This window comes from Spinacia oleracea, chromosome 1, assembly GCF_020520425.1.
Source record: "Spinacia oleracea cultivar Varoflay chromosome 1, BTI_SOV_V1, whole genome shotgun sequence".
Taxonomy (NCBI): domain Eukaryota; kingdom Viridiplantae; phylum Streptophyta; class Magnoliopsida; order Caryophyllales; family Amaranthaceae; genus Spinacia; species Spinacia oleracea.
In genome coordinates, this window is record NC_079487.1 from 7089805 (window position 1) to 7105205 (window position 15401).

A 15401-nucleotide genomic window follows, 5' to 3' on the forward strand; every position below is an offset into this window, starting at 1 on the left:
TTTACCGACCGCACTTAAGATAGTCGGTAAAATGTTATTTACCGACCACCCTAACAGTCGCTAAAAAATTATTTACCGACCGTTTTAAGGACGGTCGCTAAAAATTATTTACGAAAATAAAAATAAACAGGCCACTTTGGGCTTTCTCATCCTAAAACCTAGCCCATATAAAAGGAAACCTTACCCTTCTCCCTCTCCTCTCAGCCGTTCCTCTTCCTTCTCTCCTCTCATATTGAATATCTCATATTCTCTACTCTTCATCTTCTAGATTTGAGGTCTATAATTTCAAGGAACAAGAGAGATTTGATGTTTTTTTTTGGTAATATGGTTTTTTCTTAATTTGTTCTCACTTGCCTTTGATTCCTTCTCTTGCCTTCGATCTCGTTCTTCTCCACTCGTCTCTTTCCTTTTTTCGGATTCAAGGTGAAAAAAATTCGAACAAATAAAAGGTTTTCCGGATTTAAATTTAATTTTTGTTGCATTTGAATATTTGATTGTTTTTCTTTTGTTTTAGATATGTTTGGTTCATTTCGCTCATCACCGCACTTGCATTTCCATCGCCGACAAATAATCACCGGAAAAGGTTGGTTTTTAGGTTTTAGTCAAAGAATGGAGGATCAAGATTGATGTTTTATGGTGAAAAAGATTTGGGTTTCTGATAAAGAATCAAAGATTGATGTTTTTTAGTGAAAATTCCAAGTCTAGAGGTTTTTGTACATGATTTTTATGTTTTAGTTGCAGATCTGGATTTTTTAAGATTATTCTTAATATTAGTCTTAATTTTTGGGTGGTTAATTTTTTGCATCCTTGTAATTAATTTAATTTTATTGAGATATATAACTCTATTTTTTTGGATTGGATTTATTTAAGCACCCTCTTTATAAAATTGTTATTTTATTTCTATATGTGTATGTTGGTAATTAATTCATACCCTTTTTCTTTGTTCTAGTAAGTTAGTTTTAAAATATTGAAGATGAAATTGGTTAGTGTTAATCAGAATATTCAGCAAATTTAAAGCAGATATGTCTTCACTCATACTCTGCTTTAGTGGAGAATTAGGGACTAATCAACAGATTATGTATATATGGCATTGGGTTGTGCCTTCATGCCAGTGGGTTTGGAAAGGCATATCACGCAAACTCAAATTATTTTGTTTGGAAGAAATCAAAACCATTGGCTGGTTTTCTTTCCAGTTAGATGGTTTTGATTTTTTTTTTTATTTTTTTAATTAAAATTACCGACTGCCAAAGCGGTCGGCAATTTACTAATTTACCGACCACCTAAGAGGTCAGTAATTTACCGACTGCTTAGTTTGGTTTTTTAATGCGAAAAATATCAAATTATACGATCAAGGAACTAATTAATGGATTGGATTTGTTTTGTAATAACAGGAAAGTATAATTGCATTATGCCATGTTTACAAGAAAGTGGAGACAAAAGAAGGGAATGTGGTGAGATATTCGAACACAATCTTGAAGAACAAAAGAAAAGGAGATTGTCTGTTGTTGGAGGGAAGCAAGAAGATTTGCATTAACAACATGGAACAATTAGGCCAAATAATGAAGTAGTTTTTGAAACAATGAAGATTATGAATAAGGAGATTATGGAAGATAGTAATTATGCTGATAAGGAGATTATGGAAGCTAATTATGCTGATAAGGAGATTATGGAAGCTAATTATGCTGATAAGGAGATTATGGAAGCTAAAATGAATCACGTGCAAGTCACGTGCCAGTCAACGCCGGAAAATTGGCGTTGACCACCGAAAAATGATTTTTGGTCCTTATTCACAACAAAAAACTTGGATTAGGTCTTTTCTCACAACTTTTTTTTAAAAGGTCCTTTGTCATAATTTTTGGATTATAAAAAGTCATTTCTGACAAATTTTCCTAATACATGCATGATAAAGATATCTGGTTTAAACTCAGCAACTCATAAGAAAATTTATTAAGATTTAGACTTGCATATTTGTATATCCTGCCAAATGCATGACATCTTGCTGATTGTATTATGTTAGTGTAATGCATTGGAAACAAATCTTGCTATATTTGTTAGTGTAATGCATTGTCTTGTTTGTTCGTCAACACACTCGGAAAAATCTCATTTCTCAAGTACATATACATAAATTATAAATAAACATGACAACTAGCATTGGTTTCAAAAATAACAATTACATTTACAAGACAATTATATTTACAAGAAATATTGACAAGAAAAGAACATAAATGGATTTAGGAATTTGTCTCTTGGTATATTCATCATTTGTATAAATTTGCTATTTGATCTCTATATCTAACTGAAACTACGTCTCTTCGTATCTTTAAGGTTGGGGTCATTAGACCACTATCGATCTGCAATACAATGAGACATGTATAAAGGCATTGAACGTCACCAAAATGACAACAATTACTTACCTATATATATATATATATATATATATATATATATATATATATATATATATATATATATATATATATATATATATATATATATATATATATATATATAAAATCACATACCGTGAAGGGGTCATCCACGATTAGAATTGGACCAACTTGAAATGAACACTTTGAAGTCCTGAGACGTGGAAATTACTTATTAATAACAAGAATCACAACTGACTGTAATATTGATTACCAAAACCAAAACCAAAACTGACCATTTCATCAAGTCCTCGCGCAAAAGGCTAGTTAACCTTTCCTTTGTTATTTCAGTAGAATCTGCATCAACAACAGACAATTTCTTTGCTGTCTCTAAAGCCTCTTCTTTGTTCGGAACGATTATAGCTCCAAGGCGCCGCTGGTCCTGCAAAATAAACCCAACAAAATACACAGTTTAGAATAACAAAAACCCAAGAAAATACAGAGTTTAGAAAAACAAAAACCCAAGAAAATACAGAGTTTAGAATAACAAAAACCCAAGAAAATACAGCAGAAAAAGGAGTGGTGTGGCGTGGCGTTTAGAAAATGGTAACCTGGCCAATGACAACAATTTGTTCAATTAGTCTACTTCTCATAGCTGCTTCTTCAATCTCTGAGGGCTCAACATTTTCACCTAATCATTTCATTGTTGTCAAAAAAGGATGAGAATCATCACAAAAAGTAATGTATCACATCACATATTATGGAAGTGCAAAATTGTGGAATTTGGAGTTGAGTAATGTCACCTGATGAGAGGACTATAGTATCTTTGGCTCGTCCTTCAAGAACAACAACACCTCCACAAAGCCGACTTCTCCCTACTGAATGACAAGGTGCAATCCACCCTATATCTCCAGTGTCCAGCCACCCATCGTCATCCTTAACTTGCCTTGTAGCAAATGGATTCTGCTAACACATCATCGTAAAGGTCAACCAACAGGTTGGCTTTTCGTTGGACTCAAAAAATTAAAAATTCCCCACATAACAGTGTAGTAGAAGGTATAATAAATCAGACTTAAAGTAAACTTGTTCTATTCCATTACTCTGTCAGACACTTGGAATACACAGCATATACCCTGGCACCTGATAAATACAGCATGGTTTACGCTCTTTTTATTAATCCGACGTATGAGTATATGTTAGTACTTGAGCTGATGCAACTCAGGGTGAAAGGTATTAACCTACAAACAATATGGAAATGAGCACTTTCACTCATTTACACTCAAGAATGAAGTTTTTGACCTGTCTAAGAGGATGCCCCTGAAATTTGGTTGCCTAAAATTAAGGTCCCTCCCCAACTAACAGCATTTTCTCTTTTGGCAAGGAAAAGAAACATAGTATCATATTACTTTATCAACTTAAATATGAAAACAAAACTTCAGTAGTTCATTATAATGTCTGTATCATCACAACATATACCTTGAAATAGCCTTTCATCACCTGCGGCCCCCTAACTTTGACTATGCCTTTTGAACCAGGAGATAAAACTTCATTAGTACCAGCATGTACAACTTTAATCTCTGTATGCTTAAGTGGATGACCAACTGATCCTAAAACCTTCAAGAATACAACAAACCAAAGAGAATGCACAACAATTAAGATGTATCGAATTCAAAACTGAAAATGGGAAATTACAAGAATATATTTAACGAAGAGAAAGAAAATCAATCAATTGATCTACTAACATTATAGGCCGGTCGTCTAGCAGCGACTACAGGAGAAGATTCAGTCAGACCATACCCATTCTGCACTATTATTCCAATTGCCTGCAAATGTAGCATAATACATTTTGATGTAACTATTCAAAAGCATAAAGTTAAGGATCTATAAACCTAGAATGAGCAAGTAAACAACCTCGAAGAACTTATCAACATACACAGGTAGACTACCACCTCCACTTATGCCTGCCTGCACAGTTCAAAAAAAACAGATAAAGGTTTTCCTCAGAATCACATTTGCAACATACCACTTTATATTGTCTATACAGAGAAAAAATTATATATATCTTAAAAGCAGCGGTTTTGGCATGAACCAATTGAAGTATTCTGAAAATGATTTGACATGATAAATGCTTAAGCTTGGAGTAAGATGACACTATGGATAACATAAAAGGATGACTCAGAGAAGAGAAGCACCTTTGATATACCAATAGCAGATTGGATTTTACGATACAATAGTATCTTAGCCAAATTATGAATCGGCCACAAAATTGCTGCAGCAACTCTTGCCCACAACCAATCCACAAATGCAATGAGGTAAGACTGTTGCTGTTTAGCCAGATACTTTCCCTACAGAGAAGGCTCAAAATAAACAGCTTAGCAAAGCCACGTGTCAAACACTAGACTATCAAGAATAGTGCAAAGCCATCACAAACTGAACAAAGTAATTGAGTATACAAAAATAAATCAAACTTTTCAATTTTGTAAGTTTTCATACTCCGATAGTTAAATGCACCAAAGTTAATTTATAGGCTAAGCTACATGTTAATGCTAATCAGTTTCTTAGTAAAGAGTCCTGGCATAAAATGAATTGATGCGACATGTTTGTTGTTCCAGTAGTTCAGAAATCCTTCAAATTGTACTTCCTAGTTCCTATTTCCAGAATTCATCCAATCATGAAAGAAAAACACCGGTTATTGAGTTGAAATGCTCCTTTTAACACTTCAGAGTTGATAAAAGGTTTAAGGTCTATGCAGACTATTTAAGAACAATTTACACATTGGATTTTATTGCTAATAGGTATGGTACAATGGTTCGCGCAGACTATTAAGTTATACAAAAGTGATGACGGTGTGAACATATTCACGTGCACAAGAAATAAATATAAGGTAAAAGAAAAGAGCAAATGCTCAAATAACAAACCTCGTAAATCTTCTTAAGCTCCATGTAAAGCAAGCTAATCTTTATGAAAGCCAGCACAATAATCTTTTGAACAGCAGAGTTTGCAGCAATCTGCTTCTGAATCGCACTGCAAGAAATAAGATTGCAAGGATTTAAAGGGTAGACACAGAAAACCCTAGAAGTAGTACAATAAATTGAATAGAAATTTCATCAGCATGAAAACATAGTCTATATAGATTAGAGGTTAATATTTGCATCCTATTCCCAGAAATTTAAATAAACAAAAAGTTCCACTAGCAACCTTAAGTGCACCTGCCACTGTAAATAAAAAAGGCCACGCTAGTGTATTCTATTCTATTGCCTTCAATCTTTTTCGCACAGCCCACAGTTCCCATGATTCTCAAATGTATCACCTACTATCTTCGTCATTGAAGTTTGATCTTTCTATCTCGTTTTCCTACCCTTTGATGGAATGATTAGCATCATAATAAACTGAAAGGGACAACTGTGGCAATGTTCATGACTCTTCGTTTTCATTGCAAAAACCCTCAATATAACTCTTGTTCTTATCATCATCATCATGTGTGGGACATACACGAGCTTTTGCCAAGTAGCAACATCAGATTTATTCACCCTACAAGCATTCAGCTTCGCTTTATGTCTACAAATTGGCATCCTGAGAGGAAAATCCTGTTGTTAGCAGCTCCAACTTCTTGAGACTAGCAACTAACAGAGTAATCACCACTTCACCAGTCAACAGTGACCAATGTATAAGTAATTGTGCTTCAGAACAGGAGAAGGCGACAAAAAGAAGAAAAACAGAAACACAACTCTTTTTGAAGCTAGATACAAGACTTGAGCTACAGCAGCTTTTATGCCAAAAGAAAATAAACAAGGACAACCAAAGAAGCAGACTATATACTGTAATATGTAGGAATAAAAGCTACAGAATCCATATATAATCACAAAGTTTCCTTTTGGGTATTCTGCATAGATATCAAAACTGAAAAGCAAATCAGTAAGCAAGCCTAGTCGGTAAGATAGCTAACCTGTAGAGTGTTTCATAGACCAATGGAACAGCTATCAGGTAATCAGGTTGATGCTTTTTCAAATCCTCCTGTTGTCACAAGTAGAACAAAAATGTCATACGGGAAAGGAATACTTTGAATATGTTATTTTCCGGACTATAATGGCAGAGCAATGTCAAAATAAGATAATCCAGTCAAGTACCTTCAGGTTCTTCACAGTTGTGTACACTTGCTCTGCCCCACGTGAGAAGATGAAATACTCAGCTGCTCGCTCATAAGCATGCCAGGGAGGCAACATGCTCAAAAATTTATCTCCCGCTTGAACAGGTACAACGTCCCACAAACTCCTGATCTAGAATAATAGGTACAAAATAAAGCCATTACCATTGTGATTCTTCACCATAGTAGCATCAGAAAATAATTATAAAAAAAAACTTATTGAACACAGAAGGACAATCCTGCTCAAAGAAAGTTAAGAAAAGGGTTTTGTCAGACCGTCCGATCTTCTACTGGGAGGGATGGAAGGCGGGGGGACTGTCCAATTTTCCACTGTTACATTCACCTAAATATGCAAGCCAACTTTCCCCTCAATTTATGTCACAGACAAAAGAGAAAACCCCACCAAATAAAGTGACTACCAAACAAACTCAAAACACATACTAGTTTTCTGGATTTCAATGCCTAAAGTGACTCCGGCTTGAACTCCAGATAAAATTCTTGGAACTAATCTTAAAGAGTAAATAGCAATTTGGATACCAGATTCCAAGTGCTAGGATCCTCTCCTCCCACACACACCCCTTCCATTCCTGTCATAAAAGCATAGGAGGGAATGTTTTTGGTGGTGTAACCGTACCTGGTGTAGAAGATTCCGGTGTGTAATCATTACACCCTTTGGGTTGCCCGTGGTACCACTAGTATACATCAGTGTGGCAATATCATCAGAGCTTATGGTCTCGTAAATGAAAAGATCCCCTGAATTTCATGTGAATAATAAATCTCGGTTTCTGGTCATTCATAAAAAATAACATTGAAAAATAATTTGGCATGCAGTATGCCAGGTAACTTTAAAACTAATGCCTATAGAGTCATAGTATCAAACTTATATATACTTATATATGCCTGAACTAACTTTTTAATTTGGCATGCAGTATGCCAGGTATATTTGTAGAAACATAGAAGATGCTTATCAATGCCTATAGAGACAAAGTAACCATTTCAAACTTATAAATACTTCATCACAGTTTTATTTGGTCTGTATCTAGAACACATGCAGAAAAAGAGGAGGGAGAGGGAAACATGGTCAGAAACAAGGAACCCAAACATTCTCATGAGATAAAGCTGCTTTTAGGAGAGATACAGAGGGAAAGACCAAAGATGGATGAAAATCCAGGCGGGGGGGGGGGGGGGGGGGGGGGGGAACCAGAAAATCCAGGAGCACGCATCAAGCTAACCATGAGAAACATGTCAAAGATACTTCTCTAAGAGAATAACTCTTCATACAGGTATAGTGGTAACAGCACGTATTAAGCCGTAATTGCACATAATGAACGGGACAGCATCACTCTTAATTCTATTTGTTGAATAATTGCTTAGGATAGAGACATAGAATATTAACTCCATCTCCTTAACAAAAATAAACACAGACAAAATAATGGATGCATTTTATGGGGACTCCTTAGATTTGTTCTGAGTCATAGAACCCAATTGTTTTAGCATCCTCGAGTCAAACACTGACTTTTACTCATTTAAGAGAATGCTTAGTCAAATAATTTTTGTTTCGTGAATTTGAAGAAGACAGAAACACATTGCTCCTGTTAGCCTTGAATAATACATAAACTAAGGAAGCACGGAGTAGTATAATTGAGCAAAGATGTCAAAGAGAGCAGAAGCACGGATCAAGAAACCTCCTGTCACCCCCACTCCACCCCCTCCATACGTAAAAGTAGATAAAAAAAACATCCATGGGAGAATCCCGCCTTACTAGCATCATAAGATTCAGCCAGACGTTTCCGACTTTCTTTTCCCATTGCTATGATATCGCTATAGTTGAAAACTGAAAGTTTATCAGACTCTCCTGCGTTCAAGTCTGATTTCTCTCCCCAGAGCAAAACCACGAATTTCGTTGTTGCTTGGGTAACGAACAAGTCCGTCATTCTATTAAACAACTGAGGATTATCCACAAGGAGTGCAACACTGCATAGAAATGTATAATTCATCAAGAGTTCAAGACATCTTCGCACATGAAGAAACGCAAGAGCAGGAAAAAGGGAAACTTCATAGAGCATAAAATACTTCAAAAAAACTTAGCAACTGCTGTCAATTAAGTACCAACCCATCAAAGTTTTCTCTCAAACTCTCAACCAACGTATTCTCCACAAAACTAGACAGTTCACCCGTTAGTGGTACTTGAAAGAAAAAGCTCGACATATTACAAAATCCTCACTAGTTTATAACTATTAATTTCACATTTTGCACTGTGCAGATGAATTCAGAGTGGAGCAAGGCAGAAGACAACTTAAAGATAATTATTGAATGTCATATCAATTAAAAAGAAACTGAACCCCATGATTTCTTCTTCAGAAAATTCTTTTTATTGCTAACCTTTCAGAATGATTGTATATTTGCAACAGTTCTTCTGTGGATGACCTTGAGCCCCTCACGACATTGATAGCACCCATCGCCATAGTACCTGCACCACAGATGATGCAATGCATTGATAAGAAAGAACGATTAACATGACAATGATATCTGTTATCCTATCAATTCCATCAATTAACCATCTCAAGGACTAAGATTACATACCATTATGAATTACGCAATGGCACTAACAAAACTCCTTCCAATATATAGAGGGTCACATTAGTTTGTGCAGCCTTTACTGTATAATTGTCCGGAGGCACTTTTAGCCTCGCCCCTATATTTGTAAAGAGGAAATACACAATTTCACAGGCTAGTTACACTAAACACCCAATTATTCTACCTTTCTTAGATAACCATAATTGTAACTGTTCAACTTGGCCCCTAAGAGATGTCTCTGTATTAAATGGAGATAGAACAAAGCATAAAATATGGAGTATTACACAAAAATTTATCCAAAGGGATAAAAATGGTAGACCACTTGGTAAAACTGCATGAAAAGTTTTCATATGCTCTCCCCTTAAGAATTAGACAAGTTTTCTTAATATATTCTTAGTACATACTCCCTCTATCCCGAGGTATTTATATCCCGAAAATGTTTGCAAGAGTTTTATTTAGATTTTCAAGGTATTAAATACTAAAAAATACATCCACTTTTGACTTTGTACATACTTATGTTATCGTAGTATAGTGTAAGTATTTGATCATATCTTGAACAAAATTCAAACTAGTGCAAACACTATGGAACAGACTGAGTAGATAAACTTGAAATCTTTTCTTCAGAAGGTGCACTTGAATAACTTGTGAAAATTGAATCATACTCTATCCTTCTCTTATTGGAAGCATATGAATCTAGAATCCAGGAGTCTTCTTGAAAGAAATAAGCCACAAGATCTCATGCCATTGTAAGCACAAGAAATTACAACATGTCATTAGCAACTGAAATTTGAAGGCTACAGACAAACAATAAGAACAGATTACAAGCTGTACACCAGAGATATGGAAGAGAACGATCAGGGACAATGACTATGTACCTTGATCAGCAATTAACCAACGACATGAATTATCGGCAAAAAGGGCAACCTTTTCATCTGGCTTTAGTCCGGCAATTCGTAGGCCTTCTGAGAAATCCAAAATTTCTTGCTCAAGCTGCAATATGACCAAACAAATTAGTAAGAGAAAAATAATACAAGAAGAACAAAGCGTCTAACCAAAGACCTCAGAAGTTGGAACACACTAAAAAGTATAGCATTCCAACAGTCACAAACCTAGTATGACTTCATTCTTAGACACACAAGAAAAAAAATTCAACACAATATATGGAGTACAAACTACTGAATTGATGTATGGGTTTGTGGATGAAAAGGGAAATAAATAAATAAATTGTATTAAAATACTTATATACAGAAGAGAAGTTTACCTGCTTATAAGTCAACTCTAAAGGAGGTTCATGATATGAATCTATCATAGCAATCCGATCAGCAAACTTTTCTGCAGCTGTTCTCCAAATATCAGGAACTGCTTTCCAGTCGCTAGAGCCCGGCAACATATTATTCGATAATATGTTGTGTTCTAGTAAAGGTGCACACCTCCTTTTTCGCAACTCTTCTGTCTGTGACAGAAATTTTTAGAACCAAATGTGTCAGCATGCAGCTTCTCATGCAAGCGATGACAAGCTGTCTGCCCGTCTGTAGCAGAAAATCACTGATTTTAAAAGTCTGCTCGCTTTTGGGGGAAAATATTTTATTAAAAGCTAATGGCACTAAGCTAGACATCCTCTTCATCGTTATCATTACCCCATTGCCTTCAAGAGGCTCCCGCAAGAAGCAGGGTAAGGGGGGAATCAGAAGTACACAACCGCTTCTACAAAGGTATCCAGCAGGGCAGCGAAAAGACCCATCCAGTTCAGTAAACGTCCAAAAGCAGGAAATCTTTCCATCTAACCTAGGTAACTGATGAGGTTGAAAGGGACACATTTAGGAAAAGGGTCAATCAAACAGACAATTATAGATGATATGTACGTGTTGTTTAAAATCCTCAACTTCTTCATTCCAAAGTTCCAAACAGACAATGGAATGGAGCAATGACATGGTGATAGAATTTCCATGCCCCTCCCCCCTACTAAAGCTACGAATTAATCCAGCAGCATACAGTAACACCTGCTTGATTTGATGGGTATAAGTATATCACTATTCCAGTCAAGTTTTGGATAACATCAGATAGAGGTTAATGAAAAGCAAAATATTACAAGGGCCAAATGTTCATCATATATCCCCAATCAGGAGGCAACAAAATCGGGGTATTCAAACGTAGAAGGCTATGGAAATCCAACATAGAGTAATTAGGTAGTGTGGAGGCAAAGGATCGGAGGGTGTTGTAAAGAACATCAGTTCTCACAGGTAACTTTTCAGTTTTCACTTCCCCCATCTGTCACTGCTTTAATTCACTATTCAACACTCGAGTATCAAACGGACCTTCTTAAGCTCCCAAAGGCCAGAAGCCATATTCTTTAAATCACTTATTGTTACTCTTGAACAATATCTTCCCAAACCACCCTCCATTGTCAATTATCAAAGCTCACAAAGACCTTGTTCGAACTTGACTACTAAAGTTCACAACTCACCAGCTAAGAAGCTCAAGCACCAAGATTCACACTGTTCAGAACCCAAATTGCCAACTACGGAGAAAGAAGTCAACCATTCCCTATTGCTTCACAAACATCCCCAACTACGCGTGATTTTATCATAAATTCCCAACTTAATACTATTTCGAAAAATGTATTTAATGCTTATATGTAGCCGGTAACCCGTTAGGGCTATGTTTAACAAAAGCCCAAGAGTATCATGAATTCAAGCACCAAGACTCACACTTTTGACTTCCCCCATCCACAAGTCTTTCCTCCTTCAGAACACTCAAATTGCTAGCTACCTAGAGAGAAGTCAACCATTCCCTAGCTTCACAAACACTTATTTCCCAGCAACTGGTGATGTTGTCATACATTCCAAACTTAATACTATTTCAAGCAATGTGTTTAAAGCTTATACTCCGTATGTAGCTATTAGCGCTTAGGGATATGTTTAACATGTATCAACAACTCAATCGCCTGAACAAAATTCTACCAAGCATATACGCAACTAACATATATTCAATTAAAAACATGAATTTCAAATTCAAAAGCTAAGAACATCAAAAATTCAAAATATACCTGAACAGTGTCAGAGCAGACACAAGCAAGGCTACTACGGCGAAACGACCCATGCCGTTTCCAAGAAGGAGGAGTAAAATTGGTGAACGCCCATTTGAAACTACAAGGCAAGAAATTAAGGGAAAATTTCCGATGATTAAAAGAGTTTAAACTCAACCCAGAATTCAAGGAGATGTTACAGCTTGTATAAGCCATTGAAATTGCAGAAGATGATGTTGAAAAATGAAAATTGATAGGTTTTTGTTCTCAATTATAATACCAAACAATTTGAGGAGAGAGAAAGAGTGAAAGAAAGTAAAAGAGTGTGAAGATTTTGTTGCGCCTAAAAAATTGGAAAAGTGAACGGTGGTGGCATAGACAGAGAGAGAAAGAAGAAGATACGGGAATGTTTGTCATTGCCCGCTGACTTCTGACTATTTCTTGAAATTATCAATGAGATTTCTGTAAGAACATGATGATTGCTACTTGCTAGTGGGGTGAAAATTTGGTAGAGAAAAATCGAAAACTAATTGAATTAGCAATTCAAAACTGAACCGTAAAACCGATTTTTTTAAAATTTTCGGTCCAAATTGAATCGAATTGAATTCGGTTCGGTTTGGACCACTGTTACCTGGTTCGTTAGTATGAGATTGGGTACGGGTTCGCAATTCGCTACCTAATTTGTTAAATTAGACCAAAATTATACCATTTTGATGGTATAATTCACTTTTGCGGATCGCGGTTCGTGGGCTGATTGGAGGATTAGGTAACACTGATTTGGACTAAAAGTTTTAAAAAAATCAGTTTTACCGTTCAGTTTGGATTGTAAACTGTGTAACTGAACAAATCGATTAAAACCGAAAAAAATCGAACTACAATTAAGTCAAAGGGATCAAAACCAAGCCAAACCGAACTATAACTTATGTTGGCGACAGAGAGGAGATTTCGCACTCTTCGACAGTGAATTATCTGGCAGTATAGATTACGAGGGCATCTATGAATGTTGAATTGTCCATTTCATTAGATTGAAATTTAGTTTATTTTCATTCTATAATTTAAAGTAAGTTCGTATTAAATTGTACTTAGTAAGTTCGAATTTAAAGTAAGTCCTAAGTGTTTTGATTTGATGAATTGATGTTATGGATTATACTTTTGATTTTGAAGGTTGATTATTAAAAATTAGGCCAAAAAAATTATTTCATATTAATTAATTCGGTTTTCGGTTTGGATCCGAATTAACTTTTGAATTTCGGTTCGGTTTAGATTGGATTTACCGCCTAATTGGTTTGGATGCGGTTTGAAAAATCCAAAACTGAATTATTCGGTTCGGAATCGATTTTGGGCATAATTCAAACCGAAAATCGAACTTTCACCCCTACTGGACTACTTCCTTCATTTTTCTTTTAAAAAAAAATTGATAAGGATAATCCGAGCTATTATCATCTCATTTTTAAATATTTCTTATGCTCGCTAATTTAAATATAGAGTATTAAATTATAATTACTTTTAAGTTTAGTACTCCGTAATGTAAATAGTTTTTTTTTTTAAAAAAAAAAAACACGAAATTGTTGTTTTTGTGGATTATTACTACTTTAAGATTAGGAAAGTACCGTAAATTATAATAGAATTAGGAAAGTACGTACATATCATACGAAGTAATAGGATTAGGATTTAGGGATAGGAAAGTACATACATATCATAATAGAATTAGGAATTAGGAGTTAGGAAAATAGGTAAATTTCTCTTCTATAAATACAAAAAATCCTCATCATATTCTTTAATTTCATACAATCAATTCCTGTAAATCTCTCAACACTTGTTGAATTAATCTCATCAAAACATAAACTTTGTAGTTAGGAAAATGGCATCATCATCATCATCATCATCATCATCATCATCATCATCATCATCCACGTCCAAGAAGATAGTCCTAAAGAGTTCAGAAGGAGAAACCTTTGAGGTTGACGAATTGGTGGCAATGGAATCCCAAACAATCAAGAACATGATTGAAGATCTTGGCGATAGCAATGGTGTTGTTCCTCTACCTAATGTCACCTCAACAATACTTACTAAGATTATCGAATATTGCAAGAAACACGTTGTTGAGAATCCAAACTCCGATAATAAAACCAAGGATGAACTTAATCAATGGGATAAGGATTTCGTCAACGTTGACCAAAAGACCCTCTATGATCTCATCCTTGTAAGTATATATATAAATTATTATGATGAATTTTGAACTATTTTGGTACAAATTACATGAATTTATTTATGTTTGTTTGAGTTGCTAAGGGTTTAGGGTTTTCAAGTTATAATATTTTACCAAATTATATACTTCCTCCATTCCGGAAATATCGCACCATTTGTTTTTTACACTATTCACACTACGACTTTGGCCTTTTTTTTTATTCGTACCTAAAAAAATATTAGACACGGTGGGTCATAGATTCGTATCGATATATATTTTCTAAATATAATTTTTTTTTTTAATTTTACTTGCACGCGATTTGAGATATTAAGAGTCAAAGCAATGGTTAAAGAAGTAAAAGTCAACCATTGAACATGATGCGATAATTTCGGAACGGATGAAGTAATTAAATTGCGTGCATGTTTCTTAAATAAACTTATGTGTGAGATCGATTGAGTTAAACTAAAATCTGTTATGAATTTCAGGCTGCAAACTATATGGATATAAAGGGTTTGCTGGATTTGACATGCCAATGTGTAGCTGATATGATCAAGGGGAAGAACCCAGATGAAATTAGGGCTCTTTTAAACATCAAATATGATTTTACACCCGAAGAAGAGGAAGAAATTCGAAAAGAAAACCGTTGGGAATTCGAGTGATTTTCAATGGATTTAAGCTTTTAATTCCTTAATTACTTCTTTTTTTTGTTTTTGAGGGAACTGTTGATAATTCCTTATTCACTTTAATTACTCGCTATGTCGTGAAAACTACTCGTATACTTCCTCTATTCATACATAAAACATAGTCATGTGGTATCTTGTTAGATTCGTCTCTATATATACATATTTTCAAAATATCAATTTTTTATAATTTTTGCTTGAAGGGAATTTAAGACATTGACGATATGAATTGTGCATTGGTATGCGTGAAAGTAACAAACGTTACGAGTATTTATGAACGGAAAAAGTACAATTTAATTCATTAGTAATAAATTGTACTATAAATTTATCTACGTTATTTTGATATAAATAATGAGTATTGACCAGGTACATAGCTCGGATTCTCGGAATAGTATTTCTTGCATTGTGTTTGATGGTAAAA

General features: G+C 35.0%; 2 protein-coding genes and 1 long non-coding RNA gene across 4 annotated transcripts; 2 read left to right on the forward strand and 1 right to left on the reverse strand.

Moving 5' to 3' along the window:
* The first annotated feature begins 218 nt into the window (after nt 1-218).
* On the forward strand, nt 219-2002 carry LOC130466249 (uncharacterized). Its single transcript, XR_008926282.1, has 3 exons — nt 219-423; nt 515-583; nt 1392-2002. It is a non-coding gene; the product is annotated as an uncharacterized lncRNA (long non-coding RNA).
* Nucleotides 2003-2103: 101 nt separating this feature from the next.
* On the reverse strand, nt 2104-12548 carry LOC110778714 (long-chain-fatty-acid--[acyl-carrier-protein] ligase AEE15, chloroplastic). Of its 2 annotated transcripts, none has more exons than XM_021983270.2 (18): nt 12134-12548; nt 10349-10540; nt 9963-10077; nt 8893-8980; nt 8273-8484; nt 7145-7263; nt 6494-6643; nt 6313-6380; nt 5285-5390; nt 4559-4711; nt 4278-4331; nt 4109-4189; nt 3843-3980; nt 3170-3329; nt 2978-3057; nt 2663-2808; nt 2523-2580; nt 2104-2351 (listed from the first exon to the last, which is right to left on the reverse strand). In XM_021983270.2, the coding sequence occupies exons 1-18, from the start codon at nt 12326-12328 to the stop codon at nt 2259-2261; spliced, it is 2208 nt and encodes a 735-aa protein (XP_021838962.1). In that variant the 5' UTR covers nt 12329-12548; the 3' UTR covers nt 2104-2258. The 2 variants fall into 2 exon arrangements, with proteins under 2 accessions (XP_021838962.1, XP_056690955.1); XM_056834977.1 differs by having other exon boundaries at nt 2152-2351; nt 10349-10616; nt 12134-12275.
* Nucleotides 12549-13888: 1340 nt separating this feature from the next.
* On the forward strand, nt 13889-15154 carry LOC110778716 (SKP1-like protein 1A). Its single transcript, XM_021983273.2, has 2 exons — nt 13889-14315; nt 14786-15154. Exons 1-2 carry the CDS (start codon nt 13974-13976, stop codon nt 14957-14959), a joined length of 516 nt encoding a protein of 171 aa, XP_021838965.1. The 5' UTR covers nt 13889-13973; the 3' UTR covers nt 14960-15154.
* Nucleotides 15155-15401: the final 247 nt, after the last annotated feature.